Below are 25,712 nucleotides of genomic sequence, written 5' to 3'. Positions count from 1 at the left end.
TTGGAAGTTAAACCCTATTTAATTTTTGTTGCATATACTCATTTGTTCTACCCTTCTACTGATCAAACCTGTATCTCCAGTTTGTTTTTTAACTTAGAATTGTCTATCATAAAAATAACTGACATTTATTGAGTTTTTTGTGACTAGCACTGTGTTAAGAATTTAACATGCATCATCTAATTTGTGCTAATAATGAGGTGAATTATCTTAATTTTACTAATGAAGAAACTAAGACTCTGAGAAATATGTAAAGATGAGTGAAATAAGTGGTGGAGCCATGTTTGTATGTCTATACTTCATTAATTCAACTGATATGTAAATGCCTACCTACCTTGTGGCAAGTACTGGGATAGGTACTAGGGTGCATGAATGAATAACACTACTGTCTTCTGTACTGGGAGCATTGAGTTGATTTATAATAACAACAGCAACAACAACATAGACAGTTAATACTACATTTTCTTTGTACCAAACATTGCTTGGAGCAAATTTTTTATATGTTAATTTACTTAATCCTTACCACAACCATTACTGTTATTACCCCCATTTTTCAGATGAGGGAACTGAGGCAAAGCGTGGTTAAGAAACATGTCTAAGGTTGCACACAGCTAGTAAGCATTAGAAATGTATCTCAAACCCAGGCGGTCTGGCTCTGGCATCAGTGATCATAACCACTTGCTTTGCCTGATCTAACAGTAAAGATGGATGAAAAATTAAATAGAAGTGTGATGAGTGTTATGAAAGGAAGGGGAAATAGCAGAGTACAATGTGGAACATAGGAGAGTGGGCCTTTATTCCCTCTGGTTGAGGGTCAAATAAGGCATTCCTGAGGAAGAGACATTAAGCTGAGATCTGGAAGGTGAGCCTGAATAAGTTAGGTGAAGGAGCATGAGTAGAGGGAAGTGTGAATAGCATGTGCAGAGCCTCAGATGCCACATACAGGATGATTAGGAGAATCCCAGTATGCAGGACAAAGTGACTTTTTGGACATTTTAGGTTTGGCAATTTTATTTTAAGAACAGAGGGAAGCTAATGAAGTGTTTAAATTAGGGAGTATGACTATGGCCTGATACTCTGAATGGAGTATGGAGAATTGATTAGAGACTAAATCACTTAGGAAGTTCTCCTGGTAACAGAGATTTTGATCTGGTGATAAAAGTAAGGTAGGAGAGATGTGAAGAGATTCAAGAAATATTTAGGATGTAGAATAAACAGGACTTGGTGGTAGATTGAATGAGACAGGATTGAGGAGGAATCTAGAGTGTAAGTTGCAGTAACAACTTCAGAATTTTCTTATGAAGATAGTTTAGTAATAAATAGCAGTCTGGAGAGGGCAGGACTTGTGTCTTAAATCTTTTGTAAAACAAATACACTGTTTTTACTTAGGTTATACATTTATTTGTGGTGCTTTGTGGGAGGTACTGATGGAGATTAACAGGTGACTTTTTCAACCACTGCAAGAGTAGGTCGTATTTTGATTGAGCACAACTAAGTGGATGGTTATTTTCTTAAACAGGTAACCCTGGAAAAGAGATAAAGCATGGGCAGGGACTTGTAGGGGTAGGTGATCATGAACTCGGTTTTGAATATATTGAGTTTGAGTTATCTGTATGAGATACTCAAGGTGAAAATCGGTTGGGTAGTTGATTATGTAGATATGGAGCTCAGAAAAGATATCCGAGCTCAAGAAAGAAATTTGGGAGATTTTTTGCATACAAATGTTAAGAAGCCATGAAGTAGATGGAATTAACTAGGATGAAAGTAGAAAGATGAGGACAGAGTAAGAGAGCTAACACATCTCAAGAAAAATCAGAAAAATGATAAAATTAAAAGATTTTGCCAGCAAAGAGCTGGTAAAGGAGATAGAGAAGGAGCAACTAGAGAGGTGGATGGCGGCATAGAACAGCGTGGTGTCTTGTGATCAAAAGAAATTTTCAAATACGAGAGTGTTGTCTGCTGGAGTCCTGCTGAAAGGTCAAGTAAATTGGCTCCAAAAAAATTATCCCCTAAGTTAGTCAAGGTGGAGATTGAGCCCCATTCGTAGAACACTTTCACTAGAGTGACAGAGACAGAGGTCAGATTTTAGAGCAGGAGATGAAAAAATGGAAATGAGAAGAAAAGCAATTCAAAACAATAAGCTAGGAGGACAGTAACTGGAAGGGGAAGTGGTTAAAGGGAGTGTTCTCCTAAGCTGTCTACCTCATTTGTTTTCATCTGGAAGTCACATTTTAACTTGTTAATTTATCTACAAAATGAGAGTGTTATTTATGATAGGCAGATTTGATTTTTTTTTTTTTTTTTTTTTCCGGTAAAGGAGAGTATACCCAAGGAAACAGTCATGAAAGGAAATACTGGAAAAGGATTTTGGCAGGGCTCACGTGCCACATGGCGTGGGCATATTTACTTATTTTCATTCTATACTGTTCTCCCCCTAGACTGAAAGTGAAATAGGAATAGGAGACGTTTATGAATAGAGGTCTATAAAACTACTGGTTCTGAAGTAGGAGAAAAGGAAGCAAAGGTTAAATGGCTACCACATTTCAACCCATAAATTCTGAATACTGGTAGGAATGTGGAACCAAGCACAATTTTCAGTCTAAATGTATGCAAATCACATGTTTAAGTTCAATTCACACTTCTACATTATGTCATGAAAAAAGTTCTTGGGTTAAAATTATTATAATTGACGTAGAGTTGAGTTGTGATTGCCAGAAGAAAATTTGATTGAATGTTAAAAAGATTAGAGAGATTGGACTTCCTAATAAATATCTGTACTAAAGTTGCACTTTGTTTAGTTTTGGCTTACATAATATCACTTCTATTTTATAAATCCAGATTTGCACTAGTGTAAGCACTCATTTTTTAGAATGAAATGCATTGCCTCACAATTATCTGTAGGGTAGATAGATCTTCTCTGTTAGCAGTCTACTGCTGGAAGCAGCATTTCCACTTTGAATCCAGATATACTTCCTTATACAAATAGTTGGAAGGAGAATTGGAGATCCTCTAATCTGGAATCTACAGAAAAATTGTGGATTCCCTGACCTATGAAAATGGAAAATTTTGCATCGGTTTAAAAACTATGGTTGATAAATTTGCCTTTTCTATACAAGTCTAGTAAGTTGGAGTGCAAAATGTGGGGAGATAGTTAAGCTTTATTATTTTTTCAGAATATTTCACCATATGTTTTATTTCCATCTAACTTTGGTTTTTAAAAAATATTTGGTATGAACACCGCATGTTCTCACCTATAAGTGGGAACTGAACAATGAGATCACTTGGACTCGGGAAGGGGAACATCACACACTGGGGCCTATTGCGGGGAGGGGGGAGGGATGGCATTGGGAGTTATACCTGATGTAAATGACGAGTTGATGGGTGCTGACGAGTTGATGGGTGCAGCACACCAACATAGCACAAGTATACATATGTAACAAACCTGCACGTTATGCACATGTACCCTAGAACTTAAAGTATAATAAAAAAAAAAAAATGCACAATACCTACCCTCTTAGTAAATTTCAAGTATACAATACAGTATTGTGACCTAAAAGAAAAAAAAAAAATATTTGGTATAATGGAATGGGAAATAGGATATCATTATATAATCATACATGCATCTTTATACAATAGAAAACTCATTAGGTAAACTATTTTATTTTCATATAGTCCACAGCTTATCTAAACTACTATAGTTAATTGATGTGTGATTGTAAAGTTATAATAGTGACCCAGCAGCAGAGAAAAATGTTGGGCACGGGGTTCTAAAGAAATTATTGTTGCTGTACCTAGTTAATTATCTTCATTTTGAATATTTGGTTTAGATTTACATATGAGATAGATTATCCAGGGGTATCCTAGCTTAAAGTCTGAACATCCTTATCAGTATTTGGATATTTAGATCTATAGCAACATTTTGAACAATATTTAAATATACAAAATACTCAGCGTATTTTTTTTTTACTACGGTTACACACTTTTTCTGTATGTCTTTGAGCATTTTTTAGAACCTTTCGTTATTATAATTTCGTAGTGGAAATGTACAGATTAAATCATTTCACAGTGTGTGCATTACAAAAAATAGTTACTTTGTGATTCTTATGCAAAAGACTTGAAAGATACCTAATTGGCCGGGCGCGGTGGCTCAAGCCTGTAATCCCAGCACTTTGGGAGGCCGAGACGGGCGGATCACGAGGTCAGGAGATCGAGACCATCCTGGCTGACACGGTGAAACCCCGTCTCTTCTAAAAAAAAAAAAATACAAAAAATTAGCCGGGCGAGGTGGCGGGCGCCTGTAGTCCCAGCTACTCGGAGGCTGAGGCAGGAGAATGGCGTGAACCCGGGAGGCGGAGCTTGCAGTGAGCTGAGATCCGGTCACTGCACTTCAGCCTGGGCGACAGAGCCAGACTCGGTCTCAAATTAAAAAAAAAAAAAAAAAAAAGAAAGATACCTAATTAAATACATAGCAGTTCAAGGAAACTGCTTTCAAATTATATTTCAGCTCATTCTGAATTTTTTTTTTCTGAGCCAATGCATTATCCTGAAAGGTCTCTAGTAGCTTTTCTGAAAAGGATCTTTTAAGTTGGTTTCCCGAATCTCAAGTTATGGACTTTTCACTTCTAATCCCCAAAAATGAAGTCTTTTACAGTATTTTATCGTGATGTTTATGTGATTATTGCTGTGCTTCTGAAGCCTGTGTTTCAAATGGTAATTTGCCTCCATAGAGACCACTCTAAGTTGCTGATGTCATCAGTTATTCTTAATAACCATAATTACTGAGCAATATAGAATGGCTATCTAAAAACTTAGCAGTGTTGAACAAGTTAAAAGGGATTTTTTCCCCCCACTATATTGTGTGTGTGCGCTGAGCACACTACAAAGAAATATTCTCCTGTAATGTTTTTAGAGGAAGAAATAGTTCAGTTTCTTAAGTGCCCTAAAAGAAGATATAACATAGTTTTCCTATACTATAATGCCTAAGTGATAATTTTGGCTACCAGAACTCTTACCAGTTATTAATGTTGTTGATATGAATTATTTATTTCTGAAGAGTAACAACACCAACAATTGATATTTCTTAATTAAAATAGTTACTTATCTAAGTAATCTTATTTTTGTCTTTGTAGTTAGATTATTTCTAAGATTGTATATTAAGTAGGAACTTCTTATAAAAAGAAACCTCAGCCGGGCACAGTGACCCACACCTGTAATCCCAAAACTTTGGAGTACTGAGGAAAGAGGATCACTTGAGGCCAGGAGTTCAAGACCAGCCTGGGCAGCATAGCGAGACTCCATCTCTACAAAACATAAAAAAAGAAGTTGGGCATGGTGACACACACCTGCAATCGTAGCTACTTGGGAGGCTGAGGCAGGAGGTTCACTTGATCCCAGGAGTTTGAGACTGCAGTGAGCTATGAAGGTGCCACCACACCACCCTGGGTGATAGAGCAAGACCCTGTCTATGGAAAGGATGGGATGGGGAGGAAATCTCTGTAACTAGAGAAAAAATTAAACTTATTGTTATCAGTTCATCATCTGTAAAATGGGGATGACAATACTGATTACAAAGGTTTTTTTTAAAGAAATGTATGTGTTTTGGCACACATATATTTACAATTGATATATATTCACTAATGCTCAATAAATCACAGTTATTAATATGATGGCTTTCTACATAAAGCTGTTTGTGTATTTAGATGAAGTTCTAAACCTTAAGGGTTTTAAATAAAAATCTACCTTTTAAGCAACATATTTCTATGTTTATATATATATATATATATGCATTATGTAAATAAGACTTTGAAAAATACAGTTTTAGAATGTTTTTGCTGATCCAACTGCTGACAGAGAAGTTAGGGAACATTTAAATAGTTACACTTTTTTTTTCAAATAAAGTAAAAATACTTAATTTTTAAAATCATTAAAGTAGATTTTTCTTAGACATTTGTAGTTTAGAATATGCATTTTATCACAAATAGTGAATGCATTCATTAGTAGTCCAGGAATCCTAATTCCTGAGAAAATGTAACCTGATAGGCTGTATATGACCAAGCAAACTAGAATTAAAGAAGGACAGTGAAATGGGAAAAGACTAGGAAATGAATTTAAACCTTGGAATATATACTGTCATTAATACTGCAGTTGGGCTAAGTGCAGGGGCTCACACCTGTACTCCCAGCACTTTGAGAGGCTAAGGCAGACGGATTGCTTGAGCTCAGGAGTTGAAGACCAGCCTGGGCAACATGGCAAAACCATGTTTCTACAAAAGCTACAAAAAATTAGCTGGGTGTGATGGCATGTGCCTACTGTCCCAGCTACTCAGGAGGCTGAGGTGGGAGAATCACCTTAGCCTGGGAAATCGAGGCTGCAGTGAGCCATGATTTTGCCACCGCACTCCAACCTGGACGATGGAGTGAGACTCTGTCTCAAAACAAAAACAAAAACAAAACAACTTGCGATTGAAGAAACCAAGTTCTTCGTTGTGTTGTGTTTCTGCCAGAGACACTGTTTACTTAAGTGTAGGCTATAAGGAAATAACTGCATTCGGGGACCTGAAGTTTTTGTGACTAACAGAAGAGTTCATGTTATTTTTTATAGTAACAGGCTAGTTTTACACAAGGCTAACGAATTCATTAACAACTTAAATGAACAAATTATATCAACTATAATCATTTTATGATTAAATGAATATTACCAATATTTTACATGTTTTATAATATGTAGATTATATTCCTGAGAGATCAAATAAGAACTCTGTAGGCCGGGCATGGTGGCTTATGCCTGTAATCCCAGCACTTTGGGAGGCCGAGGCGGGTGGATCACTTGAGGTCAGGAGTTCAAGACCAGCCTGGCCAACGTGGTAAAACCCTATCTCTCTTAAAATACAAAAATTAGCCAGGTATGGTGGCGGGCACCTATAACCCCAGCTACTCTGGACCCTGAGGCAGGAGAATTGCTGGAACCCGGGAGGCGGAGGTTGCAGTGAGCTGAGATCACGCCTTTGCACTCCAGTCTGGGCAACAAGAGGAGCCTCTGTCTCAAAAAAATAAAAACAACAAACTTTGTAGTAGATACTGTAGGAGGAAGGTTTTAATGATCATTAACCATCTTAGAAAGCTTCTTGCTTGTGGTGGGGAACCTGTATAAAAATGTTTTGTGCTCTGTTCTGATCTCTTAATAGTTGTTTGTTTACTATAATATATTCCTATAGTCATAGCATGTAGATATCTATAACTGTCTCTTTCATTTTCCTCAAAAGGAAAGTTTTCATATATCATTTAAATTCCACAAGGCTTCTCATAACTTAAGTCTTAACTGTAATCAAGGTGGATCTGAGAAATTCAGTCTCACACTTCTCTCACACCTGCTTTTGTTTTCTATACCATCTTTACCTTAAAAGAAAAATAAATAACAAAAACTTTATAAAATACTGAGAGAGAAAATGAAAAAACTAACCCCAACTCTTCCTCTCAGTTTCCTTAATCATCCAATCATCCAGTCTTTAGCTGTCTGTTCCCATCTATTCCAGAAGCTAAGACAGCAGTGATGAAACAAAAATCTCAGTAACATAACTAAAGAATAAGAGAAAACTGTGGACAAATGACCAGCAAACAGCAAGTTTTTGAAAGAGGGTAAAGGATAGGGCAGATGTTTCCTTAATACATTTCTGTAAGCTAAAGGTCTATTCAGTTCTTTATTAGATTGAGATTTGGTAAAATACCTCCTCCAAAACACTGAATGTAATACTAAATCTTTGACAGTTGGAATGGGTTATTAATTTATTTCTAGGAGTTGTTTAAATCAAAGACATAATCATAACAAAAGTAGTGCAGAAACAAAGTGACTTTACCATTTGGGATGTCAGGTTTATAATTCACATTATTTTCAAATAGCAATTCTGTAGGACAGGATTTCTCAAGAGTTGGAAGTTAAGACAGGAGAATTGATACTAAGTTTTGTTACCAGCTTGACGCTTGTGGAATACTTTTCTACTGCATTTCTGTATTTGAAGTCTTGTTAATTGTCCTCTCACAGAATAAAGGCTAGAACAGAGGTTCTATGAGATTCTCCGCCCCCTTCCCCACCTTTTTTTTTTGAGATGGGGTCTCACCCAGACTCAACTCGAACTCCTGGGCTTAAGGGTTCCTCCCACCACTGAGCCCAGCTGAGATTCTCTTAATGTGTGCTCCAACATCTTCAAGACGAATCAAAAAATATATAAGTCCTTCATTGCAATAGAAAGTAGATCCAATAATAAAAAACACCCTAAGTAAATTTGCTTTTATGAAATAGTGATTGTTGTTATTTTTCAAGAGAAGTTATTTTTAGTATTAAATCAGTCGAACTGGTGTCAAGGAAAAAGATTATCTCACAGAAGAGTTTTCTTTCTGCAAGCAACTGGCAGAAATGTATCATGTTTGATTATGGATCCATTTGTATTCCCTGTGTATTTTAATGTTTCCCAAACTGTTCATCATAAAATGAAAAATACGTAAAGCTCTGTTTAATTATGTCTTTGAATATCCATGTATTCTTTTGGGAGGTGGGGAAGGTAGCTTTAAATACTTTCATTTGTGTAGACTTTCTTGATTTCATCATTTAAAAAAGATTTCATACACCGAGATAGATGTGTATTATAGACATCATCTATAGGTTCTTAAAATGAAATTGCTATTTCCACAATTAAACAAATTCCTTGTAAGATTAGTCAGGAAGAGAAACGGAAATATACCAAAATATATTACAACAAAGTGTATTTTAGAAAATATCAAAGCACAGTAAATACCAGCCTCTCCCCCATGAAGTGCAAACTATGATTCCTCCCTAAATTATAAATCTGTGAGTTTGAAAGAACAGAAGGAATTTGATAACGTTTCATGGTAGCACAGTTTTTGCCAAACCGTTTTTCACAGAGCCGTTGTATCTTACATCGCAGTGTTTCTGAAGGAGCCAAAAGTAGTTACTGATGCTCAAGCAACTGAGGAATTACGAGCATTCTATTAAGTAAGGGTACCAGTTTGTAACTATGTCATTGCATGTTAATACTTTTTGATTCCCCTAATGACTAAATATGGTTCTCAATGTGTGTGATTTCCATCTGAATCAAAGGGAGTCATGTACACAAAGCTAGAATTTGATGCAGTGCTACTTTGAAATATAAAGAGTATTTCTACAACACTTGCCTTCAAACTTTAAATGAAACCCATAAGAGGTGTGAAAAAAGAATTATGACAAGGACAACCTAATATAAGTTTTATAAATTTTAGGAAATGTCATCTTTTTACTGGTTTCAGATACTTTTTCAAATGTTTTAAACACAATTTTCAGATAACAATAATGAAAAGCTGAGCCCCAAACCAGGGACAGGTGAACCAGTTTTAAGTTTGCACTACAGCACAGAAGGAACAACTACAAGCACAATAAAACTGAACTTTACAGATGAATGGTAAGTTAATATTTTTGTAAAGATGTTCTTAGCCATTTTGTAGGATTGTATTAGATTTCAATTTTTAACACTTTGTCATCTTTATGTTTTGCTTTGCTATAAGGTATTGGTTCTCAAACTTGAGTGTGCCTCAGAATCACTGGGAGAGCTCTTTAAAATGCATATTACTGGACCCCACTCTCAGAATTAGGTTTAGGGTGGAGGTCTGAGAATTTGCATTTTAAAAAACTTTCCAGATGATGCCAATGTTGCTCATCCTAGAATATTTCTTTTGATAGAAAATGCAAAAGTTAATACGACTAATAATTGATAATTAAAATTAGTGCAAAAATATAAACTTAACATTTTGGGACTTTTTGCAGTTGTGGTCCTAGGTAGGTGTATATGTATGATTTTTGTTTTGAGTTTTAGAATATAATTTTAGTGATAATATACTGTATTCTCCCCTGAATTTGTTTGACTTAACTTTATAATAAATATTCCCATGTTACTTAATTTTAATATATATTATTTTACTAGCTGTGTAATAGTCCATAAAGTAGATGTACTGTGGTTTACTTAGCCATTTTCCTTTAATTGGGCCGTAAATTTGTTTACCATTTTTTACCAAATAAGGCTTTAATGAATATCTTTGTTTATAAAGCTTTTTCCTGCCTTCAAGATTATTTATTTGAGAGATATTTCAGAAATGAACTATATCTAGATTAAAAGATATTGCCAAGTTATTTCCAAAAGAATCTTTACTTACTATAGTCCTACTAGGCACATATGGAAGTGTATGACTTACTGTCTCCAGGCTAGTGTTCAATATAATTATTTATTTTTAACTTCTATATTTGATTTAAAAATACTTTTAGTATTTATTTAACTGATTACTAGTAAGGTTGAACTTTTTATTTAATGGTCATATAGCTTCTCTTTAACAATGTTTCTGATCATATTTATTGCTCATTAATCTAATGAAATTTTACATTTAAGAAAAACAAGTTATGTAAGCTTTTTATACTCTTTCCCACTGTCTCATGACCAATTGATTGAGAGAGCATACAAAATTTTTAATTTAAATTTAGAAATAGTAATATATTAGTTAATATATTGATATAGTATTTCTTAATATATAATATAGTTATATATTTGTTAGTATATAATTATACCAATTGTTTAATGACCAATATATTAATTATTCACAATTAATATATTAATATATTTAATATTTAATTGTATATTAATATATGATCATGTTATGTTGCTATAATATATTATATGTAATATAATATAGTTATATATTGTCTTAATATGTAATGAACTATGTGTTGATATGTGATACTACTTTTATTTAAATTCACTGGTTTCCATTTGTGTTTATGTATGTATGTATCTATTTTATATTAAAATATTTGATTAAGTAGGATCTTAACATACTGTTGGATATCTTCTATGTTCCTGGGACTATTCTAGACATTGGAAATACATCAGTGAAAAAAAGTACTTAAACCCCTGCCTTATTGGAACTTACATTCTAGATGGAGGAAGTTTACTATAAACATAATAAATAAGTGTACCATATAGTATGTTAGAAGGTACTAAGTACAATGGAGGAAAATAGAGCAGGTAAAGGTGATTGGAAAACCTAGGCATCATTGAGAAGGTGACATTTGGGCAAAATGTCACTTGAAGAGTGAGAAGGAGTGAGCCACATGTATATATATATATAGGGGAAAAGCATTTGGGGCAGAGAGAAAACCAGTAGAAAGACTCTGAAACAGAAGCATCAGACCTAGTATGTTCAAGGATCTTAAGAAGACCTGTGTAGCTGGAGTGGAGTGAGCAGTGGAGACAGGAGTAGTAGATAAGGTCTGCCGGGAAATTGAGGAGGATATTTAAAAGGAAAAGGTTATTTCTGGTTATTGTGTTGAGCATATGCCATTGGTATAAACCAGCAGGACAGTTAAAAAGCTATGGTAGTAAGAAAGGTTAGAGGTGGTGGTGGCTTAGACAAGAATGGGAGCAGTGGAGGTGGTTTTAAAAAAAAAAGTGCTTGGATTCTAGATATATATTTGAAGGTGCAGCCAGTAGGACTTCTTTATAAGTCTTAGTGCCTCACCATTTAAAAATCGTGATGTTTGTGGCCCTTTTTCTTAATACATAATTAAGGTGACAGTAGGTCATCATGCTTATCACGTCTTTTCCATTCTCATGATTCTGTGTACAAGGAGCTGGCGTCTTCTGAAGAATCTTATCTAAACTTTTTGAGGTTTTTTTTTTTAGAGAAAATCATTAGTCCCATTCTTCTTTTGAATGCTACTTTTCCTTCTCTAAAAACTGACCATGAACTATATTCTCGTTCATCAATTTCTTATTTCTTTGTCAGAAAAGCAGTTTGCATTTTTTATTATTATACAAGTATTCAACATTCATTGTAAAACAAACAAACAGGCAGAACTAAAAAAAAAAAGTATACAGTCTTTTTCATCTATACCGGGATTGTGTCTTGCTTTTATTTTTTCTTTGGTAACAGATGAGGCAATAGAACATGCTAAGAGCTTGGACTGAAATTGACAAGTTTTTGAACCTCTCTAAATCTCAGTTTTCTCCCTTGAAAATGGGCATATTTAATAGAACCTACTTCATAGGTTTAGTATGAAGATTTAATGAGATCATGCAGAGAAAGTACATAGCACTTACTAGCACCTTGATTGGCACCTCTCATCTTTTGTAAATTGTCTTTCAGATACTTTGCCCAGTTTTCTACTATGGTGTTTATCTTTTTCTTATTGCATTATTAGAGCTATTTATTTATTATAGAATTACATGAGGGTTATACCATTTGTCTTTCATTTGTTGCAAATATTTTTCCCAATTTGGTGTTTGTTTTTCAGTTTACTTACAGTGGTTTTGCCTTATGGTTTCTGCCTGTGATAGCATGCATGGGAAAGCCTTGTTATTCCTAGAATTAAGGGAAAAGGTTCTTCTTATATTCCTCTCATATTTTCTATAATTTGGTATCAAAAACTATATATTCCTTCTAGAATTTATTTTCCCATAAAGTATAATGTGAAGCCATAGCTTTGGTTTTACCACATGGCTGTTTTCTTGTCTCATTACCATTTATTGAACAATCTTTTTGTTTCTGTGTGATTTGAAATGCCATATTAACATATGTTAAATATATTTACTCGGTTATTGTGTCTTTTCCACTAATATGTCTCTGTTCCTTTTTTATTTTAATTATCATAATGTGTACAATGAGCGTTTTATTCATGCCTGAATCATAGCTTTCTCAATGGAAAAAATAAATATATATATACCACATTAGCTTTTCTTTGCCAAAATAGCTGTATATTCCTTTCTGATTTAAAAGAAATACAGGTTTATCACACACTCACACACACACACACAAAATTCAGTGTAAAAAATTTACCTGTGGTAATCCTACTGACATGACACTCAACACAAGTGCATAGCCTTCCTGACATGTTTCTCTGCATATATACACCCATATGAATATACAGTTTTACTTAAATAATATTATATATGTACTCTCTCTCTCTCTTTTTTTTTTTTTAAGTCAAATTGACTTCTGCAATCAGCCTAGAAGAGTTTTTGTCATGGTGAAAAGTCCATGATAGTTTGTATTGTTTATTGAGTTACTGGTATTTGTCTATAATTAGTGTTTTTTTAAGTTACTGTAAATCTTACTTTTTTCTTGTTCACATTTATTTTAAACTTAAAGAATTGTTGCGTTTCTATGAATTTAATTTAAATCTCAGTCAGATTGTTATACATGTCCTCTTTCTCATTCAGTCCTCTTCTTACACATATGCCATGATTTGTCACAGAATACTCATTGAAAATTATTTCTTTAAAAATTGGCCTTGTATTCTGCTATAGCCAGAAATGCTAATAGAACTATGGTCATCATCAGGTGAGTATTAAAACTGAAGCAGAAAATGTTACCCTGTCTTTCTACAGAACTATGATGCTCAGTCACCTGCCATATCTGAACAGCAGATCAGAACTGGAAGTGATCCACAGGGAGCAGTTCAAAAGATCAAAGAACTGGCCAGGCTTTTGTTCAAGTATTAATTTTTAAAGTAGCCTGGAATAACAGAGTCTAAGGGCGTATCATAAAAATCTGTGTAACCATTAAGGATTTGGATATGGTGAACCACCTGTAGTGAAGACAAGAAAGGTGACAATGTAGTTCACTTAAAACTCAATACAGAGACATGTAGAAATACATACTAGATAATAGAAGGATCCAAACAGTGAAGAAGTAGTCCCTTTATATTTTTAAATCTTTTTTTCAAGAGTAAAGTGTGTTGTGATAGTCATCTCGATTTGTTTGAAATGATGTTTACAAATGCTATTAAAGTAATAAATCCTACATTTTACTTGAATTGTGAATTTTTTGGTCTACCTCTCTAGTTGTAAAATACAAAAATTATCCTAAAAGATTGTATTTATTAACTTTTTGGTGGAATCACTTATCTTGTTTTGATGATAGGAGCAGTATAGCGTCAAGTTCTAGAGGAATTGGGAGCCATTGCAAATCTGAGGGTCAGGAGGAATCTTTGGTCCCACAGAGCTCAGTGCAACCCCCAGAAGGAGACAGTGAGACAAGTAAGATGTTATTTTGCTTTTGTTGTTATAAAACCCCAACATTGGATGTTTACCTACTTTTCTGTTCCCTTCGATGCTGTATTTTTGTTTCTTGTTTTTAATAAATTACTTTTGCTTCTGTAGTCCAGCTGTTAAAACTGATAGATAGCAGATCCAAAAGATGGGGACCTTAAGCAGTTAAAATGAGGAGATACAGTGAAGCACAGTCCTCTTTGTGGACACAGTGGCCAGGATAATTATTCATCATACTGTAAATGGATGAGATATAGATGTTAGTTTGAATTAATCTTTTTCATTTTTATACCTAGCAGTGAAATCCGCTGTATCTGTTTTGATTGTGTGTGTGGTTTATAGAGGGGGAAAAAGAAGTAGAATCTAAACAGGTTACGAGTGAATCTATTTAATACCTGAAGTGCCACTTAGGAGATTTTTCAGATCCCTTTTCTAGTAGAATATTTTTATATGACAATGACATGAAATTTAATGTCTAGCACAGAGACTAGAACACAGTAGATGTTCAATAAATGCTTGATACATGAAGGAACAAATGGATTATATTTCTTATAAATGTATAAGTACCTTAGTATAACAGAGTTTAAAATTAAATATGTGTAAGACAGCTATCTGGTAAGCAAATGTCCAATAAGGAATGTTAAAGACTGATCCTTCATGCATCTGACAGTTAAATTCCAGAATTAAGTATTTTCAGTGGCCAAAACAGAATTTATAGTATGGTTAGCTTGACTACTTGTTCATAATAGTTTAGATTTTACCAAGTACGTGATAGAGGGGCAGAAAAATGCTCAGTTTTAAGTTTAGATTTTGGGAAGCTTAGTAAAATGCAGGATCAAGTAATTTCAGCTGTAAGAGATAGTCTAAAGCAGAGATTCTGCACATAGAGTTAATGAAGCCCAATGCCTGGACATTAGGAAGAAGCAGTGGGCCCATCCATCCATGATAGTGTTTGTACAATTTTGTGTGCAAATACATATTTGCCTTGTACTGAGGGGAGGTTTTAGCTGAATGTTAAAGGTTCCTATGACTCAGAAAGGGTTAAGAACCGTTTATCCATAGGAAAGCTGGAGTATTAAGTTGATGTTTACTTTTCTAAAAGAATCTGGATTTAATGGTACATTTGGCCCCACATGCCCATAGATTCCATGGAAATAACTCTCTCCCAAAATAACAATATGACAATAAAAAGGAACACAGATTTAAAAATAACAGTGTAGTAACCATTTACATAGCATTTACATTGTATTAGGTATTATAAGTAATATAGAAATGATTTACAGTATAAGGAAGGGTATGCATAGGTTATATACAAATAGGCCATTATATATGAGGGACTTGAGGATCTACAGATTTTGGTATTTTCAGCGATTTTAGAACTAATCCCTCATGGATACCAAGGGGTGACTGTAATTTGGTTTATTTACAGAAACTCCTGAAGAATCATCAGAGGATGTGACAAAATATCAGGAAGGAGTATCTGCAGAAAACCTAGTTCAGAACCATATCAATATAAGTGAGTTGCTCCCTTTAGATAATTGCTTTGTATGAGAAAATAAAAAGCCTTAATCTATGTTAATCTCTCTAGAGTTAGAGACCATGTCCAAATGTGTTGTGGAATTTTCCTCCCCTTACAGAGGAATTAGATGTCATAGTAGAATGTGTTTGTCAGCTCCTAAGTTAGGTTAAATAATTAATATTGCCCACTTTACCACCTGTTACATACAACTTTATTTTCTGACAGCACAATCAGATAAGTTCACAGCAAAGCCATCGGATTCCAACTCAGGAGAAAGAAATGACCTCAATCTTGATAGCTCTTGTGGGGTTCCAGAAGAATCTACTTCATCTGAAAAAGCCAAGGAACCAGAAACTTCAGATCAGACTAGCACTGAGAGTGCTACCAATGAAAATAACACCAATCCTGAGCCTCAGTTCCAAACAGAAGCCATCGGGCCTTCAGCTCATGAAGAAACATCCACCAGGGACTCTGCTCTTCAGGACACAGATGACAGTGATGATGACCCAGTCCTGATCCCAGGTGCAAGGTATCGAGCAGGACCTGGTGATAGGTTGGTAAATTTTTAATTAACATGAACTGTAAAAAATGTATTTCGCGAGGATTTGTTTGAAGTCATGTAAGGGAATCTCTCCATTTTTGACAGTTGCTTCCTCTAAGAGTGTCTTTTTCATATAAACCTAAAGAAACTTTACAGTTTACTGTAAATGATTTTATGTATTATATTTTTTGAGCACTGTACATTAATAGGGAAATAAAAAGTCTTCATTCTCCTTATCTCTAGCACTGAGACCTGCTTCTGAATTTACAGATCAAGAGAAAACAAGGTTAAGAATGACCCACAGGTTATTTATGAAGTCAAGGTTATACTTAGCTCTCAGATTATCTTGTAGATATCCGGGCCTCTATCAGTTTTGCTTTGGTTTTAATGTTAATTTTTTCCTGCTTTTCTATTGACCCTGGATTAAGGTAGTGTGTTAGTAGTTCTGTGTTTGGAAACACTGTTTTTCTTTGATTTCTACTAAACTTAGTGACTGAATTTAGAAAATGAAGAATTACACTAAATAAATACTGTAGCAGCAATAAAAAATTGAATTGCCAATATGTTTATATAGTTTTTCTATATTTTATGTGATCACAAGGATATATTTTCTTTTGTGGGAGATCAAATAAATTTTTAAAGTATACTGCATTTCATACTTATGGAAAACTATTTCTGTTATTAGTGCTATGATATCTCATTGTAAGTTCTGTCTTCTTTCAGAGAACCTAGTTTTAATCTTAAAATCCTAGTTTACAAAGGAGTGAGATTCTATTTGAAATCACGTTTTATATGCTCAATATATTGCTGTTTATAAGATACGCTAAAGTATCTGTCAACTGAAAAATATAATGAAAGATTAATTTACCACTTATAGTCAAGAACATAATGACGGGTTTGAGTACTGGTTTCACCACCTACCAGCAATGTTTTTTCATTCAAATTACTTAATGACTCTTAAAGATTCAGTTTCCTTATCTATAAAATAGGGTTATGATTATCTAAAATTATTGCAAGAATTTAAAAACATATCTATCAGTCAATCATGATGTGACCTGGCTCATATTAATAGCACTAATTAAATGATAGCTGTATTAAACAATCAAGATAGTCTATGAGGCCCCTTTAATTTTTAAAAGAATTATAGTAAAAATGACTCTAGGGATACAGACTGACAGAAAACAGGCAAAAATCCTGAAGAGGATAGCTTGCAGTTCAGGGGAACTGCCTTTTCTTAACTATGAAAGGGTATGTTTCTTCCTTTAGTCATATTTGGGAAATGTTTACTTTGCCATGGTACTTTTTTTGTAGATACGAACCAAGAATTTCCTCCCATATTTATACTTAGAGATTAATCAAACATCTTCTCTTTACCTGTACACATTAATCTTGAACATTCTTAATATATATTTTAGGCAAGTAAGCCTTGGTTCTATTTCTTTCCATACCCAGAGGGAGTTCCTTAGAATGTTATTACCACTTAATATATGCAGATGAGATTAGCAAGCTTAGCACAATTTGAAAATCAAACTGATAATTTCCAAAACCCAGGGTTGAGAGCTAGATTCTATAATTTAATTAAGCTTGTACCTTTATGGCCTTCCATTTATATAAATGAGCTAATGTCTTATTTTTCTATATTTAAGTAGTAGAACATGATACTGAGGTCATAATTGAAAATAAAATTTAAGTGCCCAGTTTCTAGTAATGTTTTTTATGGATATTAGACACTTTGAGAAAATCATAACTATTTAGCAGCTTCTGTGCAGGCTACTTATAACACTAATACCAAGCCTGCTTTATAGCTGAGGAAATTTAGGTGCTAAGCAAAGGGTTTTTGTATTCTAGACCAAAGGAGTTTTGTTTTTTGAAACACAGTACTGTAACATTAATGAGAAAGAAGGATTTGAGGGAGGGTGGGTCCTGGAGAATACAGAAACTGTAATCTTTCTATAGAGCTTTATCATCTTCGTAATCCTTAGATGATTTATATGTTTTAGGGATTCTTTTAGTGTTTAGATCTGTCACAAAGTTGGTTCCCAGTAACCTCATTGACCCAAGGAAACTCAGGTGCTGGACCAGCAGAATCTTTTAGAAGAGAGATAATCAGTGACAACAAACAGCCTGGAATTGATCCCACTTCATGCATATACTCTTGAATTCATACTCTCAGGATTAGATCCGGATTTGAAACCACTCTGGGATCATATTTAGTTCCCTGCTTTTTAAAAATTAAAGATTATTTAATATTCTGTACACTCATTTGAGTATTTAGCCTATGTTGGTCCTACATGGTATTTTGTTTTGTGAGATACAGTAGTAAACTTCCTGAAGAGTAACAGAAGAATGATAAAATTCTTACCCTTCAAGAAACTTAATTATTTATGAAGAAGAGAGAATACCCAAGCCACTTATAGGAACATAGAACACATTTAATATATGAAAGTAAATACAATTATGTGTGTGTGTGTGTGTGTGTGTGTGTATAAAGATGTGTATACTGAGGTAACTAGAAAGTGATTAGAGTAACAATTACATTAATTTTCCTTTGAGATTTGTATTATTTTCTAGCTCTTTACCAAAAAATTTGTAAATGGTGTAAATATTTCCTCTGACTTTTATCTCATTTTTTATAATTGTTAACTTTATTGGTACCATCCTGATTTATCTTGAACAACTGTAAAAAAGTATACTTTTAATATTTCTGCACCTTTCTAAGGGCTCTTCATCATTGACACTCCTGCCAGTTTATCTTACTTCTCAATTTATTTGACTTTTATTCTAAAAAGAGAAAGTTTAAGAGATTTTGCTTCTTAAGAACATGAAAAGAATCACTTACCAGCTTGTAATTAGGCATATGATTTTGGAGAATTTCTGTTTCCTAAGAGACTAAGGGTTGTGAAGCTCTGTTGTAAAAATCATATTTGGTTCCTAGACTCCAAGGATACATTGCACACATGGATGAAAGGCCCACCTAAAAGGATGTATGTCTTAAAGTTCCCTCCATGCTGCCATTTGCAAAGCCCAGTCAATATTAGTTTAGTTGGAGTGGAGAAATGATCCTAAAATTAAATATTATAAAAGTGTATACTTATTCTGTACTTTATATAAAGAACTATATAGTTTTTGTCCCAAATTTAATTTTTAAAATGAAACTTTAAAAAGCTTTATAGTAAGTCATTTCTGACACACATTTACTAAAAATATCAGAACAGTTCCTTGCAATACAGAGTAATGATTTTTTTAAAAAATTTGCTTTCTTATAATTTGGTTAAATAAATGACCCAGGTTTTCATTTTTGGGCTGAGATCAAGCATGAGAAGGAAATGTCTTAGAAAATGAAGACCTTAACAACTAACATAGATATTTTTAAATGGAATGCTCTTCTCATTAACTACAGCAAGTCTATATAAATGTAACTGGGAGTCTATAGCAGAGCAGCAGACTTACTCCTAAAGAGCCATATCATAAGTATTTTAGACTTTGTTGGCCAGGAGACAAAATGGAGACCATTATGGTAGGTACCTATATGACCATTTAAAATATTACATTTAAAAATGTAAAAACTTTTCTTAGCCTAAGGTTCATTTCAAAAATTGGCATTTGGCAGAGATCTAGCCCAAGAGTCATAGCTTGCAAATACCTGCTCTGTAGTAATCAGTATTATAGAGAGAAGTCAAACTATAGTCTGTGGTAAAATACCTCTGCTGGCAGAAATCCAGAGTTTAAAACAATGAAATATATGAATCTCCACATATTTGGGTTCCCTGTACCTTTGTGTAAGGCAAGAACATAGAACAGTAAATGGGAAATAAATTGAAAAAAGACATAAAGAAATGTATGTTCTCTAATCATGGTGTTTAAAAAAATAAAATTAGTCCTAATGTCAAAAATAAGTCTGACTTAGGAAAAAAGCAAAACAAAACAAAAAAATAGTATGTGTATCTCTTAGTGATTTTATATACTGTATTTATTTATTTCATTTTGTTTTATTTTTTGAGACAGGGTTTTGCCCTGTTGCCCAGGCTGGAGTGCAGTGGTACAGTCATAGCTCACTGCAGCCTCATACTCCTGGGCTCAAGCGATCCTGCTCCCTCAGTCTCCCAAGTAGCTGGGATTACAGATGCATGTTGCTGCACTCTTTATTTATTTATTTTTTTTAGTTTTAGAAGAGGCAGTCTCACTATGTTGACCAGGCTGGTCTTGAACTCCTGGCCTCAAGCCTCAGCCACCCAAAGTGCTGGGGGACTGCAGGCATGAGCCACCGTGCCTGGCCATATACTGGGTTAAGAAACATATATATATGCCCTTGGAATGAAAAGAGTGTGGTTGAGTTCTCTGTTTAGATAATCTTCATGTAAGTTTTTCTTTTTTTTCTTTTTTTGAGATGGAGTCTTCCTCTGTCACCCAGGCTGGAGTGCAGTGGCGCAATCTTGGCTCACTGCAAGCTCCACCTCCCAGGTTCACGCCATTCTCCTGCTTCAGCCTCCCAATTAGCTGGGACTACAGGCACCCACCACCACGCCCAGCTAATTTTTTGTGTTTTTAGTAGAGACAGGTTTTCACTGTGTTAGCCAGGATGGTCTCGATCTTCTGACCTCGTGATCCGCCTGCCTCGGCCTCCCAAAGTGCTGGGATTACAGGTGTGAGCCACTGTGCCTGGCCCATATAATTTTTTTTTTTTCTTTTACAATGCCAAATCTGTTGTAAATTATTTGATGGCCTGGTTGGTAGCTCTTACTGTTTCTAAACTCAAGAGAAAACCTAAATTACTCTCTGAAAAAGACAAGCATCTAAGAAAGCTTCCTGAATAAGTCCTCACATAGTCTCTTGAATAGTTTTTAATTATATCCTCAGTTAGGATGATCTAATAATTTTTTCCCTAAAGAGTGATAATATTAACCCTGTATTGCCCTGTAATAAGTTTTAGAAGTATTATTTTCATAGAAATTTGGTTCCATATACCTACTCTGGACCATGGAGCATAGCCCTCACTTTTAAAGCCAAAATTCCTTGTACTGTAAATTTGGCAGCATTTATTCAGTCATCATTACCACGCTTTCCGTGTTTCTCATTATTGCAGTTTACTCTTTATTAAAGAAAATTGCAGAGAGAAAAGAAATAGTCAAAGAGAAAGAACTGGACTCCTAGGAAGTTAAAAACCATGTTATTCTTTGCTTATTTGTTATATAGTCTTGTGGTTAGGCCAAGTGAGTCAGCTTAGGGCTTCATTAGTTATTTTCCAAAGAGCTCCTCAGCTTTGAGGAGCGTATAGGTGTTCCCGTGGATGGTATTCGTAATAAGCCAGTGCAGTTTCCCATACTGTGACAGGATTGGGTTCTGATTTATTTAAAAGATAAAAGGGATTAAGTGCAATGTCTTCCTTCTATTTTATCTTCAATGAGTGTTTCTGTTCGCTTAATTTCTTCATATACATTTAGTTGACTGACATATTCCTTGCTTAATGCCCTAAGTCACAAAGGGAAACAAAAGTTTTTTTAAAATTGAGATGATTGATGATTTAAAAAGGTGACCTTAATGCTTTAAATATTTGGTTCTTTGAAGCCTTTGTAAGTGATTTCAGTTATTGTGTTCCCTTCACTAGATTTAATATCAGAGGAACAACAATAGGTGATAGAATAATGAGGTAATTCAGTATATTCCTTCATTATTTTTTTCTATGATGGATTTGCCAGGTCCTCTTTTGCCACAGCTAACCACCTTTCCTATTAACAGTTAATACTTCCTTTGAACTTACTGAACTCTAAGTGCTAAGCATTGTAAAGCAGGTCGCTTTCCACAAACTATATTTAGCTGCATGCACTGCATGGGGATAGAATGAAAAGAAATTTCCTGTGTGCAGATATAACTGATGTTCACTTCAAATGTGTCATATGACAAAGTAACTATAATCTGAAATGATGTACTTTAAATATCAGTTACTCTTTTTGGATATTTTGTTGAAGAATGCAATTTATGTTTTTTTAATTTGATTGGGATAACAATTATCAACTTTCTGTTATTCATATATGCTCCTTTTTCTTGAGCTCAATAACTAAAAATGTACTTAAGTCTAAATCTGTGTATAGGTTTCTAATTTTTGAAAGAAAGTTGTTTCCTTATAAATAGTTTAGAAATAGTGTCACATCAAGATGATATATAATCCTCAAGCACTTCTCTAATTCTGACAATGGGGCATATTTTTGGGTAGATCTTTAAAGTGAACCTCAATCACATCAATCACCTACTCAAAACCTGGTTTGCTGACAAAAGCAACCTTGTACTTAACTCTAGAGGCATGTATCTGTTATTTACATCAGTTTCTAAAACAGAGTTGAACATGAAACATATAGCAACAATCAGAAATGTAAAGTTTGTAGAGTTCCCAATGAAAAATGCAGAAGTCATGAAATAAGCCAAAAAATATAATAGATGTATGGAAATTTCTGGTTATGGTTCATTCTCAGGAGAATTCTCAACTACAAGTCTCAAATTTGTTTTTGCTTCTCAAACTTGTTTTATTTTTGTGTTGTTGTTTCTAGCCTGTTTTAACATTAAGGTATATTTGAAGTAACTTTTTCAAATTATTACTAGTTATCACTTTCTTTTTTTTTTTTTTTCCAAGGTGTATACTTGCTCTGTTGCCCGGGCTGTAGTGCAGTGGCACAATCCCAGCCCACTACAGCCTCCGCCTCCAGAGTTCAAGTGATTCTCCTGCCTCAGCCTCCTGAGTATCTGGGATTACAGGCGTCCACCACCAGGCCCAGCTAATTTTTGTATTTTTAGTAGAGACAGGGTTGGTCACCATGTTAGTCAGGCTGGTCTTGAACTACTGACATCAAGTGATCTGCCCATGTTGGCCTCCCAAAAGTGCTGGGATTACAGGCGTGAGCCAGCGCACCTGGCCTAGTTATCAGTTTCTAATTAATTATATGACAATAAAATGGAATTTGCTTTAGAGTTTTTTGATATTCTGATTTATACTTTTTATCCCAAGTACACAAAGCTGGTTTCTGCTTTCATAATGAAAATTGCAACTATAAAGTATCATGATGCTTTGAGTTTTAGAAAAGCTAAAACACTAACGTGGAGATTATCATGAACTGATAAACAGTGGTAAAGCAGAAAATGTAACAGTTACTTCCCTATAGAGTGAATGAGGTGAGACTCATTCTTCTCTACCTCATTTATTTCTTATGTAGAGATTATCTGGTGGAAGCTTCTAATTATAAGGCAGTATTTTCCTGCCACTGAACACATTTGTTCTGCTTCTCCTTTTAGCAATTGGAGATGTTCAAAGAATGTAAACTGCTTAAGATAGACAAAATTAAAAAAATAAAATTATCACAGATGTTTATATCTACTGTCCATTATGACTAGTCTTCATTAGGGACTGTGTTACAGTGTTTGGGGAACGTGATTTACTGTAATCTGCTAAGATTCTGAATGATAGGTGCCATATTTCTTTGAATAGTAAATAAAGTGGTAGTCATCCCCTACTTTTATTACCTCATCACCTCTTTCCTGGTCTATTGAGGGAGTTCTCCAACTCTTTCTACTCCTGCTTTCAGTATTTCTCCATTGTTTATGATATAAAGAAGAGACAAACCCAGCTTCCTTGCCTGGTATGTAGGGCACTTCTTATTATAGCTGCTGCCAAAAATTGGTCATGCTCTCTACATTGCCATACTTGGAGTGTCACTGGATACGTTCAGAGGACTATTGGAGTTCCCTGAATACATTATACTGCCTTAAGCCAGTGTGTCTTTACATACTCTGAGCCTTCTAACAGAAAAGACCTCCCATCACTGTTACCATCATTTGGGTCACCTCATCTTTCAACATCATCTTAAGCTACTTTTCCTGGCCCATATATTCCCTAATCAAAAATATGGGCCCTTATATACACCTACTGTACTACCTGTCAGAGTTCATTGTATATTTGTATGTTTTCATATATAAGAATGTAAGCACTTTTAAGGACCGTGTAATACATACGGGCACACAGAAATAAAAGTTGGCAAAGACACCTTTTTGTCAAAAACTCTAGCTAACTAAATTTTTATTCGTATCTCCCTGCATGATACGGGTTTTTGCTTTCTTTCTCTGCTTCCTGAAACTTGAATGAGAAACCAGTGAATTACTGTTTCAGGGGTCCCACGGCCTCTCCACATATTTGATTGCTTGCTACACTTCAATCATGGCTATAATTTATTATGGCAAGGAAAAAAGATCAGCCAGAGTGGAAGAATCCAGGCACAATGTTCCACTGTTCTCTCTTTCAGAATGTGCACCTCCCTTCCCAATAAAATACAGTAATACTTGTGTAGTTTTTCTGCCCTAGTGAAGCCTGCTTATAACTCAAAATCCAGGGTGTTTACTGGGGGCTGGTCATGTAGACACCTCTGCCTGTGTGCCTAACCACAGTCACCTGAATTCCAGACCCAGAAGGAAAGTAGGTGTTCACCACAAATCATGTTACTTTTGCAGTTTATGCAAGCTGGCCCCGCAGGGTTGTATCCCAGGCAGGCAGAGCAACGTAACATGCCAAAAGTCAAGTTCTCAGACACCAGCCAAGGGCCAGCCTTATAAGCAGACCCTTCTAAAGATAGCGGCATCAGACCTGCTATCCCTTACTTTTGTTTACTAATACATTGTAAGGCAAAGAATCCAGTTTCTTGCCCCCACAAAAGAGCGGAAACAGCAAGATACTGTCTAGCAACCTATTTCCCTTACTTATTTCAGATGCTTGTAAAGATACATGTTGAAATGACAGAAGTTCTAACATATAGACCTTTTTTGTTGATAAAGCTAGATAATGCTGATATATTAATAGTATCTTAGTTCATTTCCTGTTGCTTATGATAGAAATCTTCTGGGTAATTAATAAAAGAAATGCATTTTTTACAGTTACGGAGGCTGGGAAATCCAAGGTAGCAGGGCCACAGAGCCTTCTTGCTAGCAAGGACTCTGCAGAGTCCCGAGCTGGCACAGGAGATCACATGATGAGAAGGCTAAGCTCAGGCTTCTCTTCCTCTTCTTATAAAGCCACCAGTCCCCACTGCCATGATAATCTGTTAATCTATAAGTAGATTAATTCATTCTTGAGAGCAGAGCCCTCATGATCCAATCACCTTTTAAAGACCCCACCGCTCAATACTGCCACATTGGGGATTAAGTTTCACCATGAGTTTTGGAGGGGACATGCAAACCGTAGCACATAGCTTTTACTATAAACCAAATGTGTGTTTTAAAGCACTTAAAATGTTTATCTTTTAATAACTTTTTTCTAGACTCTTATTTATAGCATTCAATTGGACTGCAAACATTTTAAAATTTATAATTTAAATGAAAATTTTAGCTTTACCCTGGCTGAATAATCACAGGTTGTATATAAGAAGATTCAAATTAATGAGGTTTTCTTTTCTAAGAACTACTAAGCTAATATAAGAAAAATGTATACATAGTGTAAATTAAAAGAACTTACTGGGTTTTTGTTTTTGTTTTTGTTTTTTTTGAGGTGAAATCTTGCTCTGTCGCCCAGGCTGGAGTGCAGTGGTGCAATCTCGGCT

The 25,712-nt window shown here is 34.8% G+C and overlaps 1 protein-coding gene across 13 annotated transcripts in view; it reads left to right on the top strand.

Moving 5' to 3' along the window:
* Positions 1–25,712, top strand: part of DCAF6 (DDB1 and CUL4 associated factor 6) — a 141,809-nt gene that overhangs the window by 96,336 nt on the left and 19,761 nt on the right. For 10 of the 13 annotated variants that reach the window (XM_025356258.1, XM_025355911.1, XM_025356080.1 and 7 more), the window contains 4 exons: positions 9,328–9,445; positions 13,953–14,068; positions 15,510–15,596; positions 15,825–16,152. In XM_025356258.1, coding sequence (XP_025212043.1) covers positions 9,328–9,445; positions 13,953–14,068; positions 15,510–15,596; positions 15,825–16,152 — 649 coding nt within the window. Of the gene's footprint in view, positions 1–9,327; positions 9,446–13,952; positions 14,069–15,509; positions 15,597–15,824; positions 16,153–21,745; positions 21,788–25,712 lie in introns of all 13 variants that reach the window. The other 3 variants (XM_025355682.1, XM_025355513.1, XM_025355806.1) reach the window with 1 other exon arrangement.

Source organism: Theropithecus gelada, chromosome 1 (assembly GCF_003255815.1).
Source record: "Theropithecus gelada isolate Dixy chromosome 1, Tgel_1.0, whole genome shotgun sequence".
NCBI classification, from domain to species: Eukaryota; Metazoa; Chordata; class Mammalia; order Primates; family Cercopithecidae; genus Theropithecus; species Theropithecus gelada.
This window is presented reverse-complemented; position numbering and strand designations above follow the sequence as displayed.